At 30.9% G+C, this 23359-nt stretch overlaps 2 protein-coding genes across 2 annotated transcripts; both read left to right on the forward strand.

The window, feature by feature from the left end:
• The first annotated feature begins 1755 nt into the window (after positions 1-1755).
• LOC108468004 (uncharacterized) lies at positions 1756-5167 on the forward strand. The gene is made up of 3 exons (XM_017768849.2): positions 1756-2088; positions 2210-2628; positions 3710-5167. Exons 1-3 carry the CDS (start codon positions 2023-2025, stop codon positions 4926-4928), a joined length of 1704 nt encoding a protein of 567 aa, XP_017624338.1. The 5' UTR covers positions 1756-2022; the 3' UTR covers positions 4929-5167.
• Positions 5168-21045: 15878 nt separating this feature from the next.
• LOC108467736 (uncharacterized) lies at positions 21046-22803 on the forward strand. The gene is made up of 3 exons (XM_017768487.2): positions 21046-21403; positions 21494-21713; positions 22429-22803. Exons 1-3 carry the CDS (start codon positions 21198-21200, stop codon positions 22642-22644), a joined length of 642 nt encoding a protein of 213 aa, XP_017623976.1. The 5' UTR covers positions 21046-21197; the 3' UTR covers positions 22645-22803.
• Positions 22804-23359: the final 556 nt, after the last annotated feature.

Raw genomic sequence — 23359 nt, forward strand, 5'->3', positions numbered from 1 at the left:
TGCAGGATAATAAAACAATGTTGGTAGAAAATAAATGATAAGTGAATTTTATAGACAAGTGATGGTGATGTATAAAAGAAAACTCAGTTGGTGAGAATTTGAAGTTTTAATTTTATTTTGTTACACGTGGTCGGCACTTTATGGTAGAAGAAATCGCAACTCAAAACAATTTGAGGTTATTATTGGAAGCGTATATATAATAGACAAGTACCCTCCAATGATAGAAGGGGTCTCAAAAGTCAAAACAGATGTCCAAAGTACTTTCTTGCTGATCTGGGAAGCCAAGTAATGTGGGAGCAAGATGACATGGCGTATATAAAGGGGTTATTTTGTTTGTAATGTACGAGTTATAAAAAGAATTTGGAGTAACTTGAGTTAGTATTTTAAAGGTTATAATGGTTCATTTTATTCACATCATCTTAAATTAAAATAATTATATAATATACTCTATTTAATTCAACATAGTCAACTAAAACAACTCTTCTGTGATGTTATAATTCTTTCTTTTATCTCTTCAAGCTCTGTTCATATAAATGAATCATTATTATTTTTTTTTTGAAAAGAATTTTAAAAGAAAATTAATTATTTCTATCGAAATATTATAATTAATTTTAACTAAATTTAAAGTCGAGTTAATTCAAGTCTTCATAATGCCTTTTTTTTTTTTTTTTTTTAATCTACAAATTATTGAACATCGAGATACCATTAAAATCACCATGACTGGACTTTCACTCTGAATTTTTTGTGGTCACCGATCTTACCCTGGAGACTCACGATCCCCAACAAATTAAGAACCCTAATGGACCGTGGTGCAAAATGACAATTCATGGGGTTTCGAAAATGAACTCAACAAAGTCAACATCTTAGAAAAGCAAGGACTTTTTGGTCATTCTATTGTCATCAGAAAAAATAAATAACCGCAATCTCTCATACTTTTTACCTTTTGGGTCAACTTGCTGGCGTATATCTCATCTTTTCTCCTCGTTCCGTAGTTCAACCCGAGGACCCGTGTTGGTTCGCCCATTTACTATATTAAGATCACTTGAATCAAATGTATTAAAAATATGATAAATGTAAAATCAATCAAATTATTCCATTTTAGTCCCTATATCATTAAAAGTAAAATACCATTTACTAATTAGCATAAATATATTTTAAATTTTTTTATAATTTTATAAATAAAATATTTTGTTCAACGATAAGCTTTAAATGAAAAAATATTTTATATAATTTTTAAACAATAAATATTAATTTTATTATAATTTAGCATTATTTAATTTTTTTAATAAAATAAGGATTGAATTCGTCCTTTACCAGTAGAGAAATTAATTTAATCTACAAATTATAATAATAGTAGAATTTCACAAATACGTTGACAGTTAAAAATTTATAAAACAACAATAAAATTTAGTATTGTTATATTTTTATTTTAAGATATCTAAATTATTCATGTATTAAATACTTTGATAGTTATGTTTTAAATATTCTCAACGAGCTCATATTTAACATTCCAAATAATAGTTAAATTGACATATAAATCTAATTAAGAAAATACTAATAAGTTAATAACTTCAAATTTGAAATTTGAGGATTAATTATAGTTCGAAAATGTACTTTTTTTTTTTTTTGAAGGCTTGGGTTTGATGGGTCGTCGTCTTAGAGGCCGCCCCTAGAACAATAGGGAATGAAAAATGATTTTTGGTCATAAAAAATATATATATATATATATTTATGTTCTAAACCGGTAATATATAATTATATAATAATTCAAGGTCAAATCAATATTGAACCCATTTTATATCGAGCTCCCATTGTTCCAACTCTCCCCTGTATGCCATTTTCTCCAATATATGTACACACAAATTCCTTCTCTTTATTTATTAGGTGAGGCAAAAAACGAAAAGGTCCAAGCTTTGAGAGAGAGAGTGAGAGAGAGAGAGAGAGAGAGAGGGGGGGGGGGTTATGGTTGATTGATTTTGATTCTTCTTCAACAAGTTTTTATTACAAAAAAGGAAATCAACCATGGCTGTTTCTCCATCTTCCATTGCTACTGATCACAAGAAACACTGGTGGGTTACCAATAGAAAGGTAAACAAACAAACAAAAAAAAGCTTCATCTTCATCTTTTTTATCCATATTCTTCAATAAAGTTTTTCTTTTGTTCTGTTCTTGAAATGGGTTTCTTTCTTTTGATCTAATGCACAAACAGCTTGTAGATAAGTACGTCAAAGATGCGAGGAGCCTCATCGCAACGCGGGAACGAAACGACGTCGCTTCCGCCCTCGTTCTTCTCGACGCGGCCTTGGCCCTCTCGCCTCGTTCCGAGTTGGCTCTGGAACTCAAAGCGAGATCTTTGCTCTACCTCAGGCGATTCAGGGACGTCGCCGATATGCTTCAAGATTACATCCCCAGCCTCAAAATGTCGAGCAACGACTCATCTGGCTCCGTCTCCTCGGATATCTCGTCTCAACAGCTCTCGAGGGAGCAAGTCAAGCTTCTCCATTCTGATAACTCGTCGTCGGGTTCACCGGGTCATGACCCATCTTTCAAGTGTTTCTCCATCTCGGACTTGAAGAAGAAAGTCATGGCTGGGTTGTGTAAAAACTACGACAAAGAAGGGCAATGGAGGTAATAAATTTTCAACCTTTTATTCTTCTTCGGTTTCTGGGTTATACATATTTTATGCTTTCGGTTAAATACCTTTGGCGGTCCTTGTAGTTTTATAAAACTTGAGATTTAGTTTTTCGTTGTCAAAATTTCAAAACATTCAAACTTGGAACATAGTATGAAATGGGAATTTTGTAGAACTAATCTTATTAACCTGATTAACCTGATTTATCATTATTTTCAAACTTAGTAGAACTAATCTTATTCTTAAATATAGAAGTAAAATTTTGTAGGAAAGGATGAGATGTGTTACGTGGTTGATAAAATGCCGATGCCTGTTGCGGTAAAATATACCTATTTCCCTATGAATTTAAGAAATTCCACTTTCAACAAAATCTCACAAATATTTACTAAGTAAATTTTAAATAAAATATAATTATACCATTATTTTTGTCACATTTTATTTAGTTTGGTCATTTCTCTATTTTTAATTACAAAATAATGAAAATTTAATTATATATTGAAGTCTTTCATAAAAATCGTATTTGACTTTAGTTAAAATTAAACAATTTATATTTATATTTAATTCATTTATAATGTAACAATAACATTTTTATGTAAAACTAATTAATTACCATTATTTAGAAAGTTATGATGGCAAATAAATTGATTAAAATATAGAATTTAAAAATAAAAATAAAAATAATTTATCATAAAGTTAATGTTATAATTAAAATAAAATTTAAATATTATCATGTATTTACATAAAATTATTAAAAAAAAGAAACAAAATGTAAAAGAAAAGACAAAACAGAATATAATTATCACAAGGGGTTAGAAAATTTAAGCATTTTTAAATATTTAGTATAAAAATTAAATTTAAACTTTTTTAAGATGTAGGGATTTAGTTGCATATTTTGACCTTTAATTTTGCATTGGATTTTGAGTAAATAATTAAATACACAACTCTGCCAGCCTTATTGGAATTTGACAAGTATTTCACTTTCCTCAAAATAAATGCTTTGATTTTAATACACTTGTAAATTAGGTATTGAAGGGCATTTGAGTAATATTATTCATGATGAACCTCAATTTCGATCAGGTACTTGGTTCTAGGCCAAGCATGTTGCCACCTAGGCCTAATGGAGGAAGCCATGGTCTTGCTCCAAACCGGGAAACGCCTCGCCTCCGCCGCGTTCCGCCGAGAAAGCATTTGTTGGTCCGATGACAATTTCACCCTTCCCGTCATTATAACCACCCCAGACATCTCTTCCGCTGCAACGCCTCCCTGCAACGTCAGCTCTCTCTCCCAGTCCGAAAACATTTCCCACCTCCTATCCCACATCAAGCTCCTCATCCGCCGCAAAACCGCCGCGATCGCTGCCTCGGATGCCGGCCTATACTCAGAAGCCGTCCGCCATTTCTCGAAAATCGTCGACGGCCGCCGCCTTGCCTCTCAGGGCTTCCTCGCAGAGTGTTACATGCACCGAGCCTCCGCTTACAAGGCCTCGGGTCGCATAGCCGAGTCGATCTCGGATTGCAACAAGACCTTAGCCCTTGACCCTACTTCCATCCAAGCGCTCGAAACCAGGGCCGAACTGTTGGAAACAATACGCTGTTTGCCCGACTGTTTGCACGACCTTGAACACTTGAAGCTCCTTTACAATTCAATCATGCGTGATAGAAAGCTTCCAGGTCCACCATGGAAGCGTCACAATGTGAGGTACAGGGAGATACCGGGGAAGCTCTGTGCGTTAACGGCTAAGATTCAACGATTGAAGCAAAGGGTAGCTTCAGGGGAGACCGGGAATGTCGATTACTACGCATTGATTGGTTTAAAACGTGGGTGCTCCAGGTCTGAATTAGAGAGGGCGCATTTGCTGCTTTGTTTAAGGCACAAGCCCGATAAAGCCACCGGCTTTGTCGACCGGTGTGAGTTGGCCGATGAGCGGGATCTCGACTCGGTTAAAGACAGAGCCAAGATGTCGGCTTTGCTCCTATATAGATTGCTTCAAAAGGGGTATTCCAGCGTGATGTCTGCTATTGTGGATGAAGAAGCGGCTGAGAAGCAAAGGAAGAAAGTTGCGGCGGCGACGGCGGCTTTACAAGCAGCAATTCAAGTGCAGCAAACACAGTGTTGTAACTCTAAATTGGAACCTGAAACGGGTTTCAATGACAGGGTTAATTCGGGTGAAAACAAAGGCGCAACAAATGCCTTTCAAGGTGTGTTTTGCAGGGATCTCGCTGCGGTCGGGAGTTTGCTATCACAAGTTGGGTTTAATCGTCCGATTCAGGTGAAGTACGAGGCACTGAGCTGCTGAGTTTTGCTTGGAAAATCAATGCCGGGTCACTGTAGATAGCTGCTCGTGATGTTTTTTTCCGGCAGTAGAGTCGCCGTTCATTCACTGTCTGTGTCTGTAAAAAAGATCAATGTTTTTTTTGCCTGCCGGAAAATTTTGTCACGCTTTTCTGTTAGCTCCTACATGTACAGTATTTTCCCTTTATTTTTGTTGTTGTTTCCAAACAGTATTTTTCATTATTGAATTTTTACATTTTGGTACATTTGATTTCATACTCTAATTTATAAACCCCTTTTTTTTTTGGATTTCAATTGATATGAGTTTGGATTGGCACCAAACATGGAGATAACATATCAAATGAAAAGCTTACACCTCTGAATTGGATGGACTACATTAGTTTTGTATTGATATTTAAATTGATGATACGTAGTTTGCATTGGCCTTCTCGGAATGGTCCTCTCCGATTGCAATCCTTAACGGATCTAATGGAAACAAAGCTGTCTCCGATGGTTAATAATAAAAGTTGAATCCATTTTACAGCGGCAGACCATTAGTAAAAGTAGCTGCTCTCCATGCAATTCCTTGTTGAGAGTAATCATTATACGTAAATAATCGTGATAGTTTAAATTTAGACCCAGAATTCAGTGTAATCTAAGGATACCACCAAAAAAAAGAGAGAGTACCAAGATTTCAATGTAAATTACACCATTGAGTATAATCGATCAGTTTTTTTTAATGGGAAGTGGGAATCAAACAAAGAATCATTCTCATATAAAAACAAGGTGCTATTGACTTTTGAGGACATTCGACACATCATTTTGACATTTTTCTTTCTCACCAATAATCAAATTATCATCATTTGGAATTAGTTAAATCATCAGGTACTTGATAAATATGTATAGGGCCACTTATCCTTTTTTATTGTAGCTTTAAAAAGCTTCTCATTTCCTTTCCTTGCAAGTGATATTATGCTCCTTCCCTCATAAAAATCGGCTCTCACACTTCCGTTCTACTCAAACATTTTCCTTTGCTTCTTTTCGTCTGCCAGCCCTTCTTTTTCATCTTTATATCACTTTATGCATTGAGAAGATTCGATTATCAATTCAGCGTATTCTTACATAAAACCGAAACAGGATTTGAGACACCCTAGGCAAAGGAGCAACCATTTTCTGGAATACCAAAACCACCATGTTGTCATCATGACAGAACACAGCTCACTTTTACTCCAAAATTTCCCATCTCCCATGAAATATGTGAAACCTCCTCCAACCATACCCCTTTGCATAATTAGCTTCGCGTGACTACACAGCCACCAACTACTCATTATACAAACAAATACCACAAAAACATCAAATATATAGTGTAAAATATAGTAAAAGCAAATAATAATAAATCCCCTCCAAAAATTAGATATATGAATCTGATTCGGGCGCAATAAAGTGGGAAAAAAGAGAGATGCCTTCCACATCTTAATCTCTCTCTTTTTATAATCTGATTCCTTTGAATTTGAGGTGTTTATTGCTGTACTGGTCGTATTTGGATGGAGTTTCTGTATAATATTAATATATTTTATATTTATCTAAATTTTGTCCGACTAAAATATAAGTTTAAAATTTTGTCTCATATTTATAAATATTCAATTTTTTATATATATTACATAATATAAAAATAGATAAAAATATATTAAAATAGTATAAAATGGGTTGAATTTGATTAAACTCAAGTCTTTGAATGGTGAAATTTAAGTTCGATCATATTTTAAATAAAATTTTTAAAAAGTATTATATTATTTATCAAATCCTGATTAAAAAAAAAAAAGAGATTTTGAGGATGAGGAAAAAAATCTAAAATTAAGGTTACAACTGAAAGCATTAGCATTACCAAAGGTCAGAAAAAAGTAAATTATTTGGAATTTTAGTAGTGTTTATTTTAATAAACTTTTATTGTTAAGTATTTAAAGCAGAATTTTGTTTTCTCAATATTCTTGCAGGGAAAGTTTTGCATCAATTCTCGCGAAGTTTTAACATTTTATTTTACCTTTATTATTGTATTTATAGGACAATGCTCCATTGGAGATGGTACATATAGCCTTCAATCTAGACAACTAGTATTATTTGTTTGTACCATATGGAGGTATCGAGGTTTAAAAGCATATAAAAGCATACGAGGTGATTCAACTGAAAATTTGACGGTGGGGTGGTATGGTTTTTAACTAAAATATTATAAAAAAATAAAATAAAATACGAAAATAATATATTTAAAAATTTATGTACCAAAATGGTACATTTAGAGTGGTCACGCCTGGTGCATAAGCATCACCACCCTACTCTGACACAAAAAACTGTTAAAAAATACTATTATATTTAAAAATAAAGATAAAATCTATTAAAAAAATTGATGTGACAGTCAGAGGCAGCACTGGTGAAGCCTTTGGCAGAGACGACACCAGAAAAGCCTATGCCATAGGCGACACCCACACTTCAAACCCCTCCAACTCTATTTAAGTTTAAAAAAAATTTACCATGGATTTTTAAACAATATGTTAAAAAAAGTAATATTATTTCATTAAAAAAACAAAATATGTTAAAAATAAATTTACCTTTAATATTTACATTTTTCAAATTAATCTTTATTCATTTTTAAGTTAAATTAAACTAATTTTAAAATAGTTAAATTTTTATTTTAATAAAATATTATATTTTTAGACATTAAAACACAAATCACATTTCACATGGATATTCAAAATTAAAAATAATAATACAAAATTCATGTGAAATGTGATGTGTGTTGTGTGTTGTAATGTATAAAAATATAATATTTTTTTAAAATAACAATTTAATTATTTTAAAAATTAGTTTAATTTAAATTAAAAATAAATAAAGATCAATTTGAAAAAATGTAAATATTAAAGGTAAATTTATTTTTTTTTACAGATTTTGTTTTTTAAACATATTACTATCTTTTTAACAAAAATAATATTACTGTTTTTTTAACATATTGCTTAAAAAAATTCATGATTAAAATTTTTTTTAAACTTAAATAGAGCCGGAGGGGGTTTGGGAGTGTGGGTGCCATCTATGGCATAGGTTTCATTGGTACCGCCTCTGGCTTACCCTCCACCAGTGTCACGTCGGTTTTTTTAATAGAATTTTAAATATAATAGTATTTTTTAATAATTTTTTGTGTCGAGTAGGGTGGTGCCACCTATGCACCATGCGTGATCACCTTGAATGTACCATTTTGGTACATAATTTTCAAATAAACTATTTCTTATTTTATTTTTATTATAATATTTTAGTAAAAAAACCCAGGGTGGTACTTCATTTAACTAATATTTTCTTGATATAAGAAGAAGTATTTATTTGAAGAATAAAATGTTGTGAGTAGGTTAAGATCATTTGGATGTGGATGTCCAAGATTAGATAGAGTTTAGGAATGAAGTTAGAAATTTGTTATTGAAATTGAAATAAAGTTTTCAAAGTTTAAGCAAGTTAATAGTAAAAAATTATTTTAAAATAACTTAAATTTAATATTTTATAATTAAAAAGGACTAAAAATGATATTATACCGATTATTTAAGGGAGTCAAAGTCATTGTTTGCCTCCTAGTTGTGTTTCTGGTTATTAGGAGAAACAGAGTTCTAGTCTATTTTCTTTGAGTTTGAAAGCATTGAAGAGAGTTTCATTTAATAGATTTCGAGGTGTCATGTGTCACTTATATATGTTCTTAAATTCGCTTATAGTTAATTTATTGATGCTTTATTAACATAAATTATTTTTGATAAGTTTTTAATGTTTGAATTATTATGTCTGGATTAAATATATGCAACATGTTATGAATGTGAAGCATGTGGTATCACTAATTTAGACATATAGATGTCTCAACTCACAAAATAATCTTCCTTAATCAAATGCATTGATTTATAAAATTGCAATAACTTGAAATGGACTCACGAAATATAGGATTAACAAATTTTAAATTTGAAGAAAAAATAAATTTAAATTTAATCGCAAAAATAAATATAAAGAAAATTGAAGAAATAGTAATTAAAAATGGAGAGAAAGGAACACGTGAGGTGATGTTTGAATGTTGGGAACATTGGAAAGAGGAGAGAATGTGGGGGCCAGATTAAAGGATGATGTCAATGACAGAGAAGCTAATCTAAGACACCCATGTGATGCAATCATGTGATTTTATTTTATCTTTAAGAATCATTTTTTGTTAAAAAAACATAAAGAAAGAATGTTTTGGTCTTTTTCTTATATTCTTTTGCGTTTTTGGGTAATTCAGTAAAGCTAATTATAGTAATATTAAAAACACTTTCATTGAGATCCGAGTCCGATTTGCTTTTTTAACATTTTTACTTATTTTAAATATTTAAAAATATTTTTCAAAAATGTTTTGGTCTTTTTCTTATATTCTTTAACGTTTTTGGGTAATTCAGTAAAGCTCTTCCCATTTTGTTTGATTTAGGTTCTCAAGCTTTTTCCCGGAAATAATCTTTTTGAAGTCAGTTTGAACTAGAATTGTCATCATCCAAACTTGCCACAGATTGAAATTTGTGACACCATCGAACTTCTCAATTTCAAACCTTGTTGTTGCCATCTCTGAACGGGCTGATCTACGAAAATTAAACTAACTCTGATACCACTTGTTGGGATCGACCCAATTAAACAACGAACAAGTAAAAAAAATGGAAGAAATTGAGAAATTGAACACACAAATTTAACGTGGAAAAAACTCTCCAAAGAGGATAAAAAACCATGGAAAAATGTAATTTTACTATAATGGCTAAAGAACGAAGAATAAAAAAGATGGAGATAAAAACTAAACCCTGAAAGCCCGAAAACAAAGAACCCTCAAAACGTAAACACAAAATTCTTTAAATGTGTTATGAGTTCTAATCTCTAATTGGTGTATTTTCTAATGTTGTAAAAGAGCCTATTTATAGGCTAAATTTGTAGGTCAAACAATAATAAAATAATCTAGACTAATTAGAGTTTGATTGAAACAAATAAACAAAGTTTAACTAGAAGATTATTTCTCAAATTTGACTAAAATAAGAGTCATACTTAACACTTTCCAATAAAGTTCCAGTGACATTTTTGGTACCCAATGAAAGTTCTTTTCAAGACCTTTCAAATGGTATGTGCGACATCTTTTTCGATGAGGTAATTTAGGAGAAAATAACTTTGAAGTTTGTCGTATGAATTTTGACGGTTTCGAGTAACCAACTTTGAGACACTAGAAATCTATCTATAGATGTTATTTTGTTTCGAAATTTAGATATTTTTCATAGTATGAAACTTATACTTTCATTTGGTATTTCTATCCTCATCATATGATTTCGATGTTGAAAGATACAAAACCCTAATTGTTAACCCAAAAAATCTAAGTAGTCTGTGATAAATTTTTATGTTTTGGTTTTTTTAAAATAAGGCTTTTGGTAATCAATTTTGATGAAACAAGTTTATCAATTTTAGTACTACATTTAATTTTTAAATTCATGTTTTTACACTATCGAAATACCCAATAAACTATAAGTTAGAGCCGCTTCAAGTAAGCCAAATGATCATGAAGTTTATAATTCCAACTACATATAGCCTCTCCCCATCCAATAAATAAAATGATAATGCGTTTCAGCACACTAAAACCCACGTCCTCCTGCATTAGCAACAATGTCCGTGCTAATCGAGCTAAAACTCGTCTTTTTTTAATATTTTTTGCCCGAGTACATATTATTTGGTTAGGACCTTACTAAATTAAGTTTGATTAATTATTGAATTTTCTTATTTATATGTATGTATTTTATTAAATTTGATTTACATACTTTCGAGGTAAAAAGATGGCTTTATTAAATTGTATAACTGTGTATCAGTTTATTAGTGAAGTGCCCCACAACCAAAATATTTTAGGATTTTCATGGAAATCGTACTTTTTAAGCTTCTAATTTATTGATCAAATTTCGATTTTCGAGTTCCATTATTAAATTTTAAGCTACTAAGAGAATTTTGAAAATCATTGCTCATGTGTTGGTTGAATAAACCAAGTAAATGACTTAGTATTCCTTTGGTGTTTAATTCCTGAAAAATTAACTTCAAATGTTCTATGTTATTATGTAGCATATGTTATTTTTTTCCATGTTTTATGAAAATCAAGTTAAGCATGCTAGTACAATTATTTTTGAGAAATATATGATCAGATTGTGCTTGTGGTATACTTATGTCATTCAAATTACGTTTTGGAATATATATAATATGCTTTGTGATAGTATAATATCAAATTATGTATTTGTATATGAAGTATGTTTTGTATGTATATATTTGAGATATTATAGGTAACCCAATTTTATGATTTTGAACTTGCTCTTGAAATGTTATGTTCCAACCCTGCTAATAAGGGTTAAATGTTGGTCATGTCGACATGTATTTTATGTTTAGAAATCAGTTTCAATTGTGTCACCGGTTTAGAATAGTGGTTTTTGACTCATTGATATTGAGGTGAATTGTGTTTTTTATTTTGACATATTACAATTGAGGTTAATCGTGTTTTTTGACCTTTTCCACTAGGGTTAAAGGTGACCATAGCGATAAAAAGGGAATTGGTTTTTGTCTATTGATATATTTAGAAATTATTAATTTGTTTTAATTATTGTTTTCCATATGAAATGATTTTTTGAATTTATGTTATCACATATTACCATAAATTTTGCAATTACATATTTTTTACTAAATATTTGGCCTAAATGCTTTTGTGCTCGTTTAACCCAACTAAGGGAAGTGCCAATTAGTAAAACTCACTCTATCTTTTTATATTTTTACAAGTTCTAACTTAGATTGTGAATGTGAAAAGTTTGGGGAGTGACACTTTTAGATATTATTGCATTTCTTTATATTTCTAAGATGTTTTGAAGTTTTACAATTTCGATACTACTAGACAAGTTATTATTTTGAACTTTTTTTGTTTACTACACATTTTGATTGATAATTTCAAAGGAAATTCATAAAGTTTTAAAATATTATGACCTTATGATTTTTATACTAAATGTTTTAGTTTACTTGAATTTTAGTTAACTAGCGATAGCCTTGCATATTCATGAGATTTTATCTCACGAGTGTACGGTGCCTGTCATGCCCCGATTCAAGGCGTGACACTTAAGCCTTAGGAGATCTTATAAAGAGCATTGTCGATTTTTCCTCATGTGCTACATGTCTTTTTACTTATTAGCCTCTGTATTCCTTAGAGCTCAGTCAACCTATTTATGCTCATTCTCTTTTAGGTATGGGTTGACATAGCAGGGCAATAGGTAAATGCATGGAATATTGGATCTGGTGCCCTAGGTGTAGTATTTTTGTCTAAGTACACTTGTAATTTTTCAAACACATTGGTTAATAAAATTATTCATGAATTATGTTAATACTTTATACATTGTCCTCATATGGTTTTTGAACACAAAGCAAAATGGAAGCAAATGTTGTTCACTAGTTGTTTAATGTTTAACTAACATTAAGCGGTATTACGTAGTCAGATTGTAATATAGAAAGACAACTTGTATTAGTATACGACCCTAAACATGTCATTAGTCTAATCGAAAATGAGAAAACCGATTGAAAGACTAATATGCCATTTATTGACCGCCTCTAAACGTACCAACGTCTAGAGTAGAAATCTTGCACAAAAGATTTGAAAAGCAGTATCCACAAGTAGACGGGTCAAGTTGTAATATAGTTACAACGAAGTAGGTAAGTACTTTGAAGATTGTACCCAAGGGAGGCTAACGCTAAATTAATTCTAATCTCAACATAATTAAATCTAATTAATACTTTAGTTGGATTATAGTACGAATAATTAAAAGAAAGGTTTTTATAAACTATATTAAAAATAATAAGAAAAGAAATAAAAGAAAGTAAATAAATAAAACACGAGAAATCAAATAATCAAATATGTATCAGATCTGGGCATAGGTGATTAGCTCGCTTCGTATGTCATAATCAACTATCTTCTCGGGTTTTCTTGTTCAATAAACTAGTCAATACCCTAGTAGGATCTTTTGATCTTCTATTGATATATTGAGTTAACAAGAACTACTTATCTCTTGACCTCATAGTTTAGACCGATTCAAGGTTAAGGTGTTTACGGATAGACCATACCAAATTTGGGTTAATTCCAACATTAATGACTTCTTAGGGTTGTCAGGCCTAGGGTTTAGGTTCCTCATCTCCTGAACAGTTGATCCATTAAAAAATCACTACAAAATAATTAATTAATCATACTTCCACTCGCTAATTCCCCCAAAGAGGATTACTTCCTCATGGATCTAGTACACGATATAAACTTGATAGAAAAAATGAACATAAAGAATAGTTCAAGAGAATAGAGCTTAGAAGAAGCCTGATTTGTATTAAGATTAAGCGCAGAACCCTCACAGAGTTTGATAGTATTTCTCAAATCTGATTTCACCACCAAAAGTAATTAACAAGAACGGAAATAAAATCTAAAACCTAAGAAAAGAGAAACTAAAGACTAAATCTAAGAGAAAATTATAAAATATGAAAAAATGTCTATAATATGTGTTAAATGAGCATATTTATAGACTTTAGGGTGGCCATCGTCCTCAACCCTAAGTCAACTGTCGCCTTAGTGCTTAACACTTGATTGTGCAGACCAAAATACCCCTGGCTCGTAATTATTTCCCGTACAGAGGTGATGTCGCGACACATTAGGTCCCATGTCGCGACATTGAGAGCAGTATGGTCAACTTTAGGGTGTCTTCAGGGATATGTCGCGACATCCTCAGCTGTGTCGCACCATTAAAAACAGTCTTGGAATTCTTCTATTTTACTCCATGTTGCAACATAGCTACTAGTATCGAGTTAGCACGCCTTCTTATGGTCTCCTACACGCTCACAAAGTATATTAGCTTACCCTTTAAGTCTTATTCAGCCCTTAAGGTTAATAAAAGACTCAAATTAAACATTTTTCTTGAACTTAATTGAACTTACAGAAATACAATTAAAACTTAACTAAAATGCTTATGTTTAAGCTCCTAAAGCACAAAAACTAGTTTAATCTGCTACACCGAATTACGACAGATCAAACTCCCCCAAACTTAAGTCAATGCTTGTCCTCAAGCAACACAAACAAAAGCTGTAAATGAAAAGACAACCCTTGAAAAAGTATGGTACAAGTGTTATCTTTAAGCACGTGAATAGGTATTTCATATTCACACATAATCTTGGCATGAGCTATTACTAACTTAGCACTTTTGATATCAAACACCTAAGTTCAGTATATTACAAAGTACACAAGCATTAATGGTCTCAAATGTAAGAATACATAAATAAATTATGCAAGTTATTTGATTATCCTAGTAGAATGCAAATAGTCAAATATGCCATTATTCAGTATGATGTCAAAGCTTTACTAAGCCTACCTAGATTACACAGGGATTTTCAGCTTGTAACGTTATGAGGCTTAGGACATGTATGGATTTCAAGAATAGTAAGTATCAAATAGTTTTAAGCATAAAAATAATTTGATGATTTACGATGAATTACACTATTATTTACATCCTTTTTACACAACTTTAGCTTGTTTAATAGTTAAATCAAAGCATCTTAGTATATATCTATGTTTTCATGCTTAAAGCAGTAATTTATGCTTTTTAGTAGTTTTTATTACATTCTATATATCTAAATAAGGTTACATGGTCTTGTAGGATAAATCGGGAGCTAAAGATGCATATTTAGGTCGAAACTAATGCCTATGTTGCGACACCACGACATTAATGTCTCAACATTGAAGACAAAAACAAAAAACGGGTCCTAGAGTGAAACTGCCTTCGATGTCACAACATGTTCCCTACTGTGTTGTGACATACCTCTTGTGCTTGGTTGCAACACAGGCCTATTGTGTTGCAACACAGGCCTATTGTGTTGCAACCAAGCCCTATGCAACCTAAAAAAATCCTGCATGTGATAATCATGTTTTGAAGGTAAATTAGGTGTATTTTTCGTAGTTGAACTCTAAGGACTTCAAGGAAAATTTAGATATTTTAAAATTTCAAGTTTAGCCTATATAAAGGCCATTGTAATCAGTTTAAACACACAATTTAGAGGGAGGTAGAAAATATACTTAGGGTTTTTATTTCATTCTTAGTTTTTAGTTAAGGTATTTTTATATTCTTATAATTGAAAGATTCTATTTCGAAATGAGACTTTCGCAAGTAGAGATTATTTCGGAGCCATGTTTTCATTGATAAATCCATAAACATCTTTTTCCCTTTATTCTATTCTTTATATCTCTTTTTTTAGCATTGTTTAATTGAATGTTTATGTAAATATTAGAGTCAATTTATGCTTCATACATATCTTGCATGGTTTTAACTGTTCTAATCTTATTAATTGATTGAAGGATAAAGTTTCTTAGCAGATCAGCTGTTTGGAAGAGGAAGAACTTACACCCTAGGCTTGACAACCCTATTAAGTCATTTAGGTCAGAATTAACCCAAAATTGGTATGGTCTATCCGTGAACACCTTAACCCTGAACTGGTCTAGATTGTGAGATTGGAAGATAAGTAGTTCTTGTCGACTTGTTATTCTAGTAGACGTATTGAAAGATACTGCTAGGGTATCAACTAGTTGATTAATTAGAACCCTACATCAATAATTAATTAGGTAAAACAATTGGATCTATGCTAAAGGAACTCGTATAATCGAAACAAGGGATATGAGAAGCTGATACATGAACTTAGGAGTAGATTTAGGTTTAATTTAATTTATTTAGTTCATTAATATTATTATCATCTTGCTTCTATATTAACACTACTAATTCATGACTCAAGTAGATTAGTAATTATTTCTCGTAATTGATTTGATAGCAGTCTTCTCCAAACTGAAATCCTATGGATATAATCCTCGGAGTACTTACCTACTTCGTTGTAACTATATTACAACCTGACCCGTATACTTGCGAACACCACCTCAAATCTATATATTTAGTTGCCTCAAATATAATGTCTAGAGTGTGAATACTACAACTAAAGATCAAAATTTATAGCGATTAAGTTTTATAGTTTTTACGATTTAGTCCTTGTACTATAATTAACTATTCAAACATCAAAATTTACTGGACCAAACTTTAATATGACATTCTAATGGTCTCGTAAATATTAAATAAGTAATGTTTACAAACTCACTCATCAAAATTATGGTCCTAAAACCACAATTTTTGACACCACTAAAAACGAGCTGTTACAGCTTCAAACATGTAAAAATTCTATACAAACTTAAAATGAAAAGAAATTGAGTTTGTAGTAGGAGATAAAGTATTTCTAAAAGTCTCTCCATGGAAAAATGTGATCTAATTTGGTCAAAAGTGCAAGTTGAGCCTAAGATACGTCGAACCATATAAAATTCTGGAACGTGTTAAATTCATAGCTTACAGATTGGCTCTCTCTCCTAAATTAGGCAATCCACAAGGTATTCCATGTTTCTATGCTTCGATGGTACCAATTAGACCCATTACATGTAATTTCAATAGAATCAGTTAAGGTTTAACCAAATATATCATATGACAAAAAACATGTTGAAATCTTGGCTCGAGAAACTAAAGAGCTGAGAAATAAATGGGGCCTATTGGTAAAAGTGCTATGGCATAGTTATAATGTCGAGGAGGCTACTTGGGAACCCAAGGAATTTTTAGGTAAATTTCGTGAACAAAATTTCTTAAAGGAGGGGAGAAATGTAATGACTTGATTCTTGTGGTGTTGGAAAAGTTAGCTTTAGACCAAAAATTTGAAGTTGAGATGTTCAGTAAGTTGAAACGACGAGGTTATAAGTTAAACGTGGCAATAGGAAGTAGAATGAGCTAATAATTAAATTGATTTGGTTAGTATAAATAGTATAATGATTAAATTACAAAGTGATTAAAAATATAGAAAAGTGATTAGAAAGTTTCATAAATCCTTATTGAGTTATTAATCAAGTCCTTAGAATTAAATATTCCATAATAAAAATATGAAAGTGGGAATCGATGGCTTTTTCATCATTTTTATAAATAATCATAAAATAATAATGTTAATACATATATGGTTGATGATCAATTAAAGGCATGGTTAACTTAATTATTTGACTAATTATATATATGCATTCCTTAGTGGGAAAGAGAATATGAAAATATCATCTTCTCCATCTTTCCCAAGGTAAGTGACTTTTTCTTGCAAAGTTTTGGTAAATAATTAGTATATGTTAGATATAATGACAACAAACCATGGAATTAGAAATTGATTAGTTTATTTAATTGAAACAATGATAGAAAGTTTGAGAAAGTGTGGATTTAAAGGTTAAGTTCATACAAACTAGTATGAATTAAGATTATGGTGAAATAGGTTGTAATTACATTAAAACTATTAAATTAAGCTTGAATCAAGCTTAAAAATATATAGTTAATTTTATGGTATTAGGGACCAAATTGAATAAATTAAAAATATTATAAAAAATTTCATGAATTGAAAACTTGAGGTTTCTAGTAAAAATGTGAAATCGATTGTCAATTTGATATGGAAAATTGAAAGTTACGAGTATTTCAGATATTAAACTAAATGAATATAATGTGTTCATATTTATATTGTACAAAATTATGTTTGAATTGTGTAATTAATTTGTTTCTGTACTCGAGTTAATTTTTATAGTTAAAAATGATGTAGGATCACCTTGGAACAAAGGAAAACTTAAAGCCACTAACAAATAGTTGCTTCTGGTTTGTGTTTCTGTAATTCAATTTCAATTTGCTTTCATAGATTAATTGGTCATTATAATCTAATATGAATATACATCAAGGTAATTGTATCTTTCCCCTATAAACTTTTAATGATGGATTCGATGTGATGATAGTTGAAATATGTAATAAATATTTGAAATTGTGTTTGATATGTATATAAAGATTAAGACATTGATATTATGATAACATGTATTATAGTGGTGATTATGATGTTAATGCTCCATTAAACGATGTTAGATGTAGTTTGGATATAATTGGCATGTCATAAGGTCACCGATACAGTGATTTACTAGCTCTAATTCCATGAGTTTTGTGGGAAAATACTAAAAGTTATGGTTGTCGGGCAACCCAGGATAGCAGAAAGAAATAGTCTCAGTTCTCAAAGGGTCGTATACTTATTCGTTATATAGATCCAAGTACCCATTCTAGTGTCTATCAACAGATAATATGGGCTAGAGTTATCCATAGGTCGGGTCGAGCCCTAACAAATTCTAGGCTCGATTAATAAACCCGAGCCCGACCCAAAAAATGAGTCTAAATTTTTGCCCAAGTCCTACTCGACATGCCTATATTAAATCTTTTTTATTTTATTTTTTATATAAAAAAATTATGAAAATATAAAACATCAAAAACACTAAAAACATTAAAATAAATATTTCCCAATAAATTGAAAATAATTTTAAAAAAATCTTTATACTTAAATAACACTAAGATAGTTGCAACTTAACAAACAAATGTCTCTAAAATAGCAGAAAAATTAACAATAAAATAAGAGTTATACAATATCCAAACAATAACAACATAATAGTAACAGCATAATAGTGAAATGGAAGCAAAACAGTAGGAAAATAGTGGGAAAACAACAGAAAAAATATTAATTCTTTTTTTGCAAATTCGAGTCAGCCAGCCTGGGCCAAACATTATTTTTTTTACCCAAACCCATTTTCGAGTCTATATTTTTGCCCAAACCCTCCCACTTTTCGGCTGAGTCTCCAGCCCAACCCATGGGCAAGTCTAATAGAGGCCAAAATGAGTAAGCATTGAAGTTGATATTTAAATAAGAAATAAATAAGAAAGTTGGAAAATGATGTGATGAGTTAACTTAGTATACATTAATGTAATTGATATTTTTATATGTTTTTGTTTTAGTTTATTTTTAATGTATTGTGTTTAAATTATATTAGCATCATTAAGTATTCAATACTCAGCACATAGTTATGTTTATTTCCGTGTGCAGGTCTAGACGAGGATTTCTATAGATTGAAAGTGTTCAAGCATCCATTCTCAACTATTTAACTCTAGAATCATTTTACTAACTCTTTTATATGTATATACGTGTTTGTGTTGAAATGGTATATACCTAAGTTGTTTTGGGCATGATGTTTAAGTTAACATTTTAGTATATTTGATACTTGGCATATAAGCTTTATTAAGGTGAATTTCATTCCTTGATTAGTAGATAATTATGCTAGATTATATGTGTTTTAATATGTGAATTAGTTGGTTAGATAATGATACATCGATGGTTACGATTTTGATGGTGTTTGGTTATGTTTGTATGTGTCAAATTGATGATCTTATATTGAAGTAATGTTTAGCTATGTTTAAGGTATATTTTGGTATGGTTTGAACACTTGAAAATGTTTATTTAGGGTCCTTTTGCCATTGAGTCTAGAGATAGCATGAATGTGTTTTGAGACCATAAGAAAAAAAATTACCTTATTGTTTATTTATATGTTTAGACAACATGAATGTGTCTTGAGCTCATAAGATCAAATTTTACTTTATTGTTTATCTATATGTTTAATGTCTCAAGACATTGTCTAAATAGTCTCGATAATTCTATTTAGGTCTCGAGACAATGTGCCCCTTGTCTTGAGATAAGGAATTATTGAAGCTAAAATAAGAAAACAAAGGAGGTTGGTCTTTAGACCTAGTCTCGAGGCATAAGAGACTTTACCTCGAAAAACCACATCTAGTGTCTCGAGACATGTTGATATAAAAAAAAATTGCCAAAAACAAAATAAGGCTCGTCTCGAGACATAAAGTTCTTTGTCTTGAGACATAAGACTAAAATGTGATAATTGAGTTTGGATTTGAGTCATAACTCTCAAATAGACTTAGCATAAACTCGTAACTTAATAAAATATGTACTTAAATATTAAGAATTGATGTGGTTAATATGTTGGATTAATAAATGGATTGATATGATAAATGTTCATTGAATGATGTGAATAAGTAGTAAGTTAGCTTAGTTGCTTCGGCAATGTAATGTGACATCAAATATTCGGATTCGGTGACCGGGTCAAGTGTGGTGTGTTACACAAGGATTTCATTTGGTTATATATTTTTAATTTTTTTTACTATATGAGACACATGTTGCACTTTTGACCTACTTGTAAAGTTTAAAAAACACAAAAACTTATGTATCGAATAATTTTCCTTATAATATATTGTAATAACTAAAAGACAAATAAATACTAAAAAATATATGAAATATATGAGGTAGGGAAGGATCCACTTAGATCAACGTAAAGCCAATATGGTTTTACACCATTTCATAATTTTTTCTACAATTAATATTTTAATAATCTAACAATTGAATTTATCAATATATACTTGTCATGCTTACAAAATTTTAAATCGATATGGTATCTCTATCACATTGACATAAAATATTATATATATTAATATAGATATTATGGCTGAATTTTTTACATAAAATAAATAGTTAAAAACATTTTTTTACTTTAAACTTAGCATGCGAGTTTACATGAATGAAACATGAAATTTAATAATTGGATTATTAAAAATTAAACTTAGAAAAAGTTATAAAATGTTGCCAAACCATGTTGATTTTACACTATTTTGAAATTATAATTTGTATTTAGTATGAATAATTATTTGATGCATTGTTGATAGAGATTTTTAATATCATTTTATTGATATTTAAAAATAAAAATAAATAAATAAATGAAATATATGGACAAAAACAAGTTGAGAAGCTTGAGATTGAATTATAAATTTTTAAAGATAAATTTTTAATAAAGAGAGAAAATATAATTCGATTCTTAATACGAAACTTTTATGATACTTTTACCTAATCATATTCCTCCTTTAATTCCACTTCACATACAAAATTTTGAAAAAGATAAATCATCACTTAACAATATATAATTAAAAATATTAATTAGTACATCTTTTTCTAATATATTAAGAGTAATTTATCTATATCTCAATTATAAAAATAAAATATAATTTAAACTTTCATCAAATCACATGCTCCATCAATCTGCTTATCACCATTGAGATAATCTTTGAATAAAATCCCATGAAAAATGGAAAAAAGAAAATACTTGTTCCCAATTTTTTTTAAAAAAATGAAATGGTGGACTGCGGTTTGTTCACGGTATGTAACATTTCCATTGAAATTCCTTACCAACTACCACCATGAAAGAGATCTCTATGTAACATTTCCTCCAAATCCCTAATTCTAGTAAAACCGGGAGATGGCTTGGTTAACACGATTCTTGACGGCGGTGGCTTTCTTTGCCGTCGGAGTAATATTCTCGCCGGAGACCTTTGGATCAAAATCCGACGACTCAATTTCACCCATTCTCTCTACTTCTATTAAACTAGCTCATCTCCTCTGCTTCGCAACCGCCTGGGGCACCGCCCTTTGGGTCACTTTCATCGGCGGTATCCTCATGTTCAAGTACGCCTTTTTCTTTTCTTATTATACCCTTAATTAATCCCAAATTATTTAAAAAAAAATAATTTGTTATTTCCTTTAATTTTTACTTAGATATCTGCCAAGGCATCAATTTGGTAATCTGCAAAGCAAAATGTTCCCTGCTTATTTCTCGATGGTGGGGGTTTGTTGTGCCGTATCGGCGGCGGCGTTTGGTTATATGCATCCGTGGAAGTCGGCGACCACTACCGAGAAGTACCAGCTTGGCTTTTTAGTGTCTGCTTTTGCTTTTAATCTCATAAATTTGTTCGTTTTCACTCCCATGACCATTGAGGTAATTTCGTTCAGTTCTATCCCTTGTTCATCATAGAAATTGGACTTGTTTATTTTCATGTTAATCAATGAAAATCTCTAAAATCTGGTTTGACTTGTAGGGTTCACTTGGTTGGGAAATAAAAAGATAAAAGAACTTTTATTTTAGGGTTAATTGCACCTGATATCCTTAAATTATGACCAACATTCTATATTGAAAAATACATGTGTACTTGCTGTTTGGATAGTTTAAATTTGATGTTTTAAAAAAAAAAAAAAGAAAAAAAAAAGAGTCCCCTTAAATATTTAAATCACGTGTTTATCATTTAATTGTCATATCTGAACTGACATTTAACACCTAAATTGGCAGTCAGGCTCACAAAATACAATAATGATAGTATGAAGATTCATTTAGAATATTTTGAAGTTTAGAGACAATTTAGAAGCTGGGCGATAGTTTGGATAAGTTTGATGGGTTGGAACCCATAAATTTAGTAGTCTAAGATATTTTAGGGTGATGAAGTTTTTTGTGTTTTTATGAGAATTTAGGGTATATTTGTACTGAGAAGTGAGGATGGTTGTATTTAAGATTCAGTTGATCGGATGGATGAGATTCCAAGGTGTTAAGTATTTTCTGATTTGTTCTATGTTCCCTAAGCAACCATGCAGTACATAAGTGAGTTCATTCTTTCTAATGCTGCATTAGTGAGTTTATTATGTTGTTTGTGGACTTGCAGATGATGAAGCATAGGCACAAGGTAGAGAGAGAAGAGAACATTGGTAATGAAATTGGAGGGTTAAAGAACCACGAAGTCGCGAAGAAGAACCCAAAGCTCGCAGCCATGAACAAGAAATTTGGAATGATTCACGGGTTATCCTCGCTTATTAATCTTATGTGCTTTGGTGTTCTGGCTATGCACACATGGTACTTAGCCGGTAAGCTCAGTCTGTAGGTTGTACTTCACTTTTACATGGTTGTATGTGTTTTATGTTGGACAAACTGTTCCAAATGCTCATGCTACAACTCTGTTAAATCGAAATACATGTTAAGAGAACAAGTTTAAATCTTGTAGCAGAAAAAATAAAAATACAAAGCTACTCCGCTTTTCCTATCGAGTTGGGTGAATTTTGTTTATTATGTTATCATTAGATTGTGTTTTCATGTTAGCTGAAAACTGGTAGGATAGTTTTCATTTTTCATTGAAGAAGAGGGTCAATTTCCTTTAACAGTGGGACTTAGCTTTGATTCAGTTTCGGACTTTTCCTGTTGTTCTACGGCAACGGGTCTGATATACCCTCACCATAACCCAATCCGACTAGTTGAAGAATTAGACCCGTCCCTATCCGTTTCAAAAGAAAAATAATTGAATTTAGGTTATATTTTGATCCCTATGCCTAATGTGTTGTTATGAAGCAAAACAACCTGGCGTGTAGCAATTATGTCTGTTTTCATCATCAATTGTAGCAAGTTTGTTGCAAACTGGCAAAAGTTAATTTTAGTTTGCATGGATACCAAATGTAGAGGGAGTAAATGACTGGTTTTTACAGCATGCATATTAAGTTACAATTTTGATTACAGTAGATAGGCACCGATCATCACTAAGCCATCTTTTAATGCTTTTTAATTTAACCTGTCTACATAAAAAGTTTAGAAAAAGCTTGTAGGTT

The sequence above is a fragment of the Gossypium arboreum genome, chromosome 8 (genome assembly GCF_025698485.1).
Source record: "Gossypium arboreum isolate Shixiya-1 chromosome 8, ASM2569848v2, whole genome shotgun sequence".
Lineage (NCBI taxonomy): Eukaryota > Viridiplantae > Streptophyta > Magnoliopsida > Malvales > Malvaceae > Gossypium > Gossypium arboreum.

Excerpts from the sequence above, each read along its gene's own strand:
- LOC108468004 (XM_017768849.2), top strand. The coding sequence starts at position 2,023 with ATGGCTGTTTCTCCATCTTCCATTGCTACTGATCACAAGAAACACTGG. Across the intron at positions 2,089-2,209 it reads GGTGGGTTACCAATAGAAAG|CTTGTAGATAAGTACGTCAA; the intron begins GTAAACAAACAA and ends ATGCACAAACAG. Across the intron at positions 2,629-3,709 it reads GACAAAGAAGGGCAATGGAG|GTACTTGGTTCTAGGCCAAG; the intron begins GTAATAAATTTT and ends AATTTCGATCAG.
- LOC108467736 (XM_017768487.2), top strand. The coding sequence starts at position 21,198 with ATGGCTTGGTTAACACGATTCTTGACGGCGGTGGCTTTCTTTGCCGTC. Across the intron at positions 21,404-21,493 it reads GGCGGTATCCTCATGTTCAA|ATATCTGCCAAGGCATCAAT; the intron begins GTACGCCTTTTT and ends ATTTTTACTTAG. Across the intron at positions 21,714-22,428 it reads TCACTCCCATGACCATTGAG|ATGATGAAGCATAGGCACAA; the intron begins GTAATTTCGTTC and ends GTGGACTTGCAG.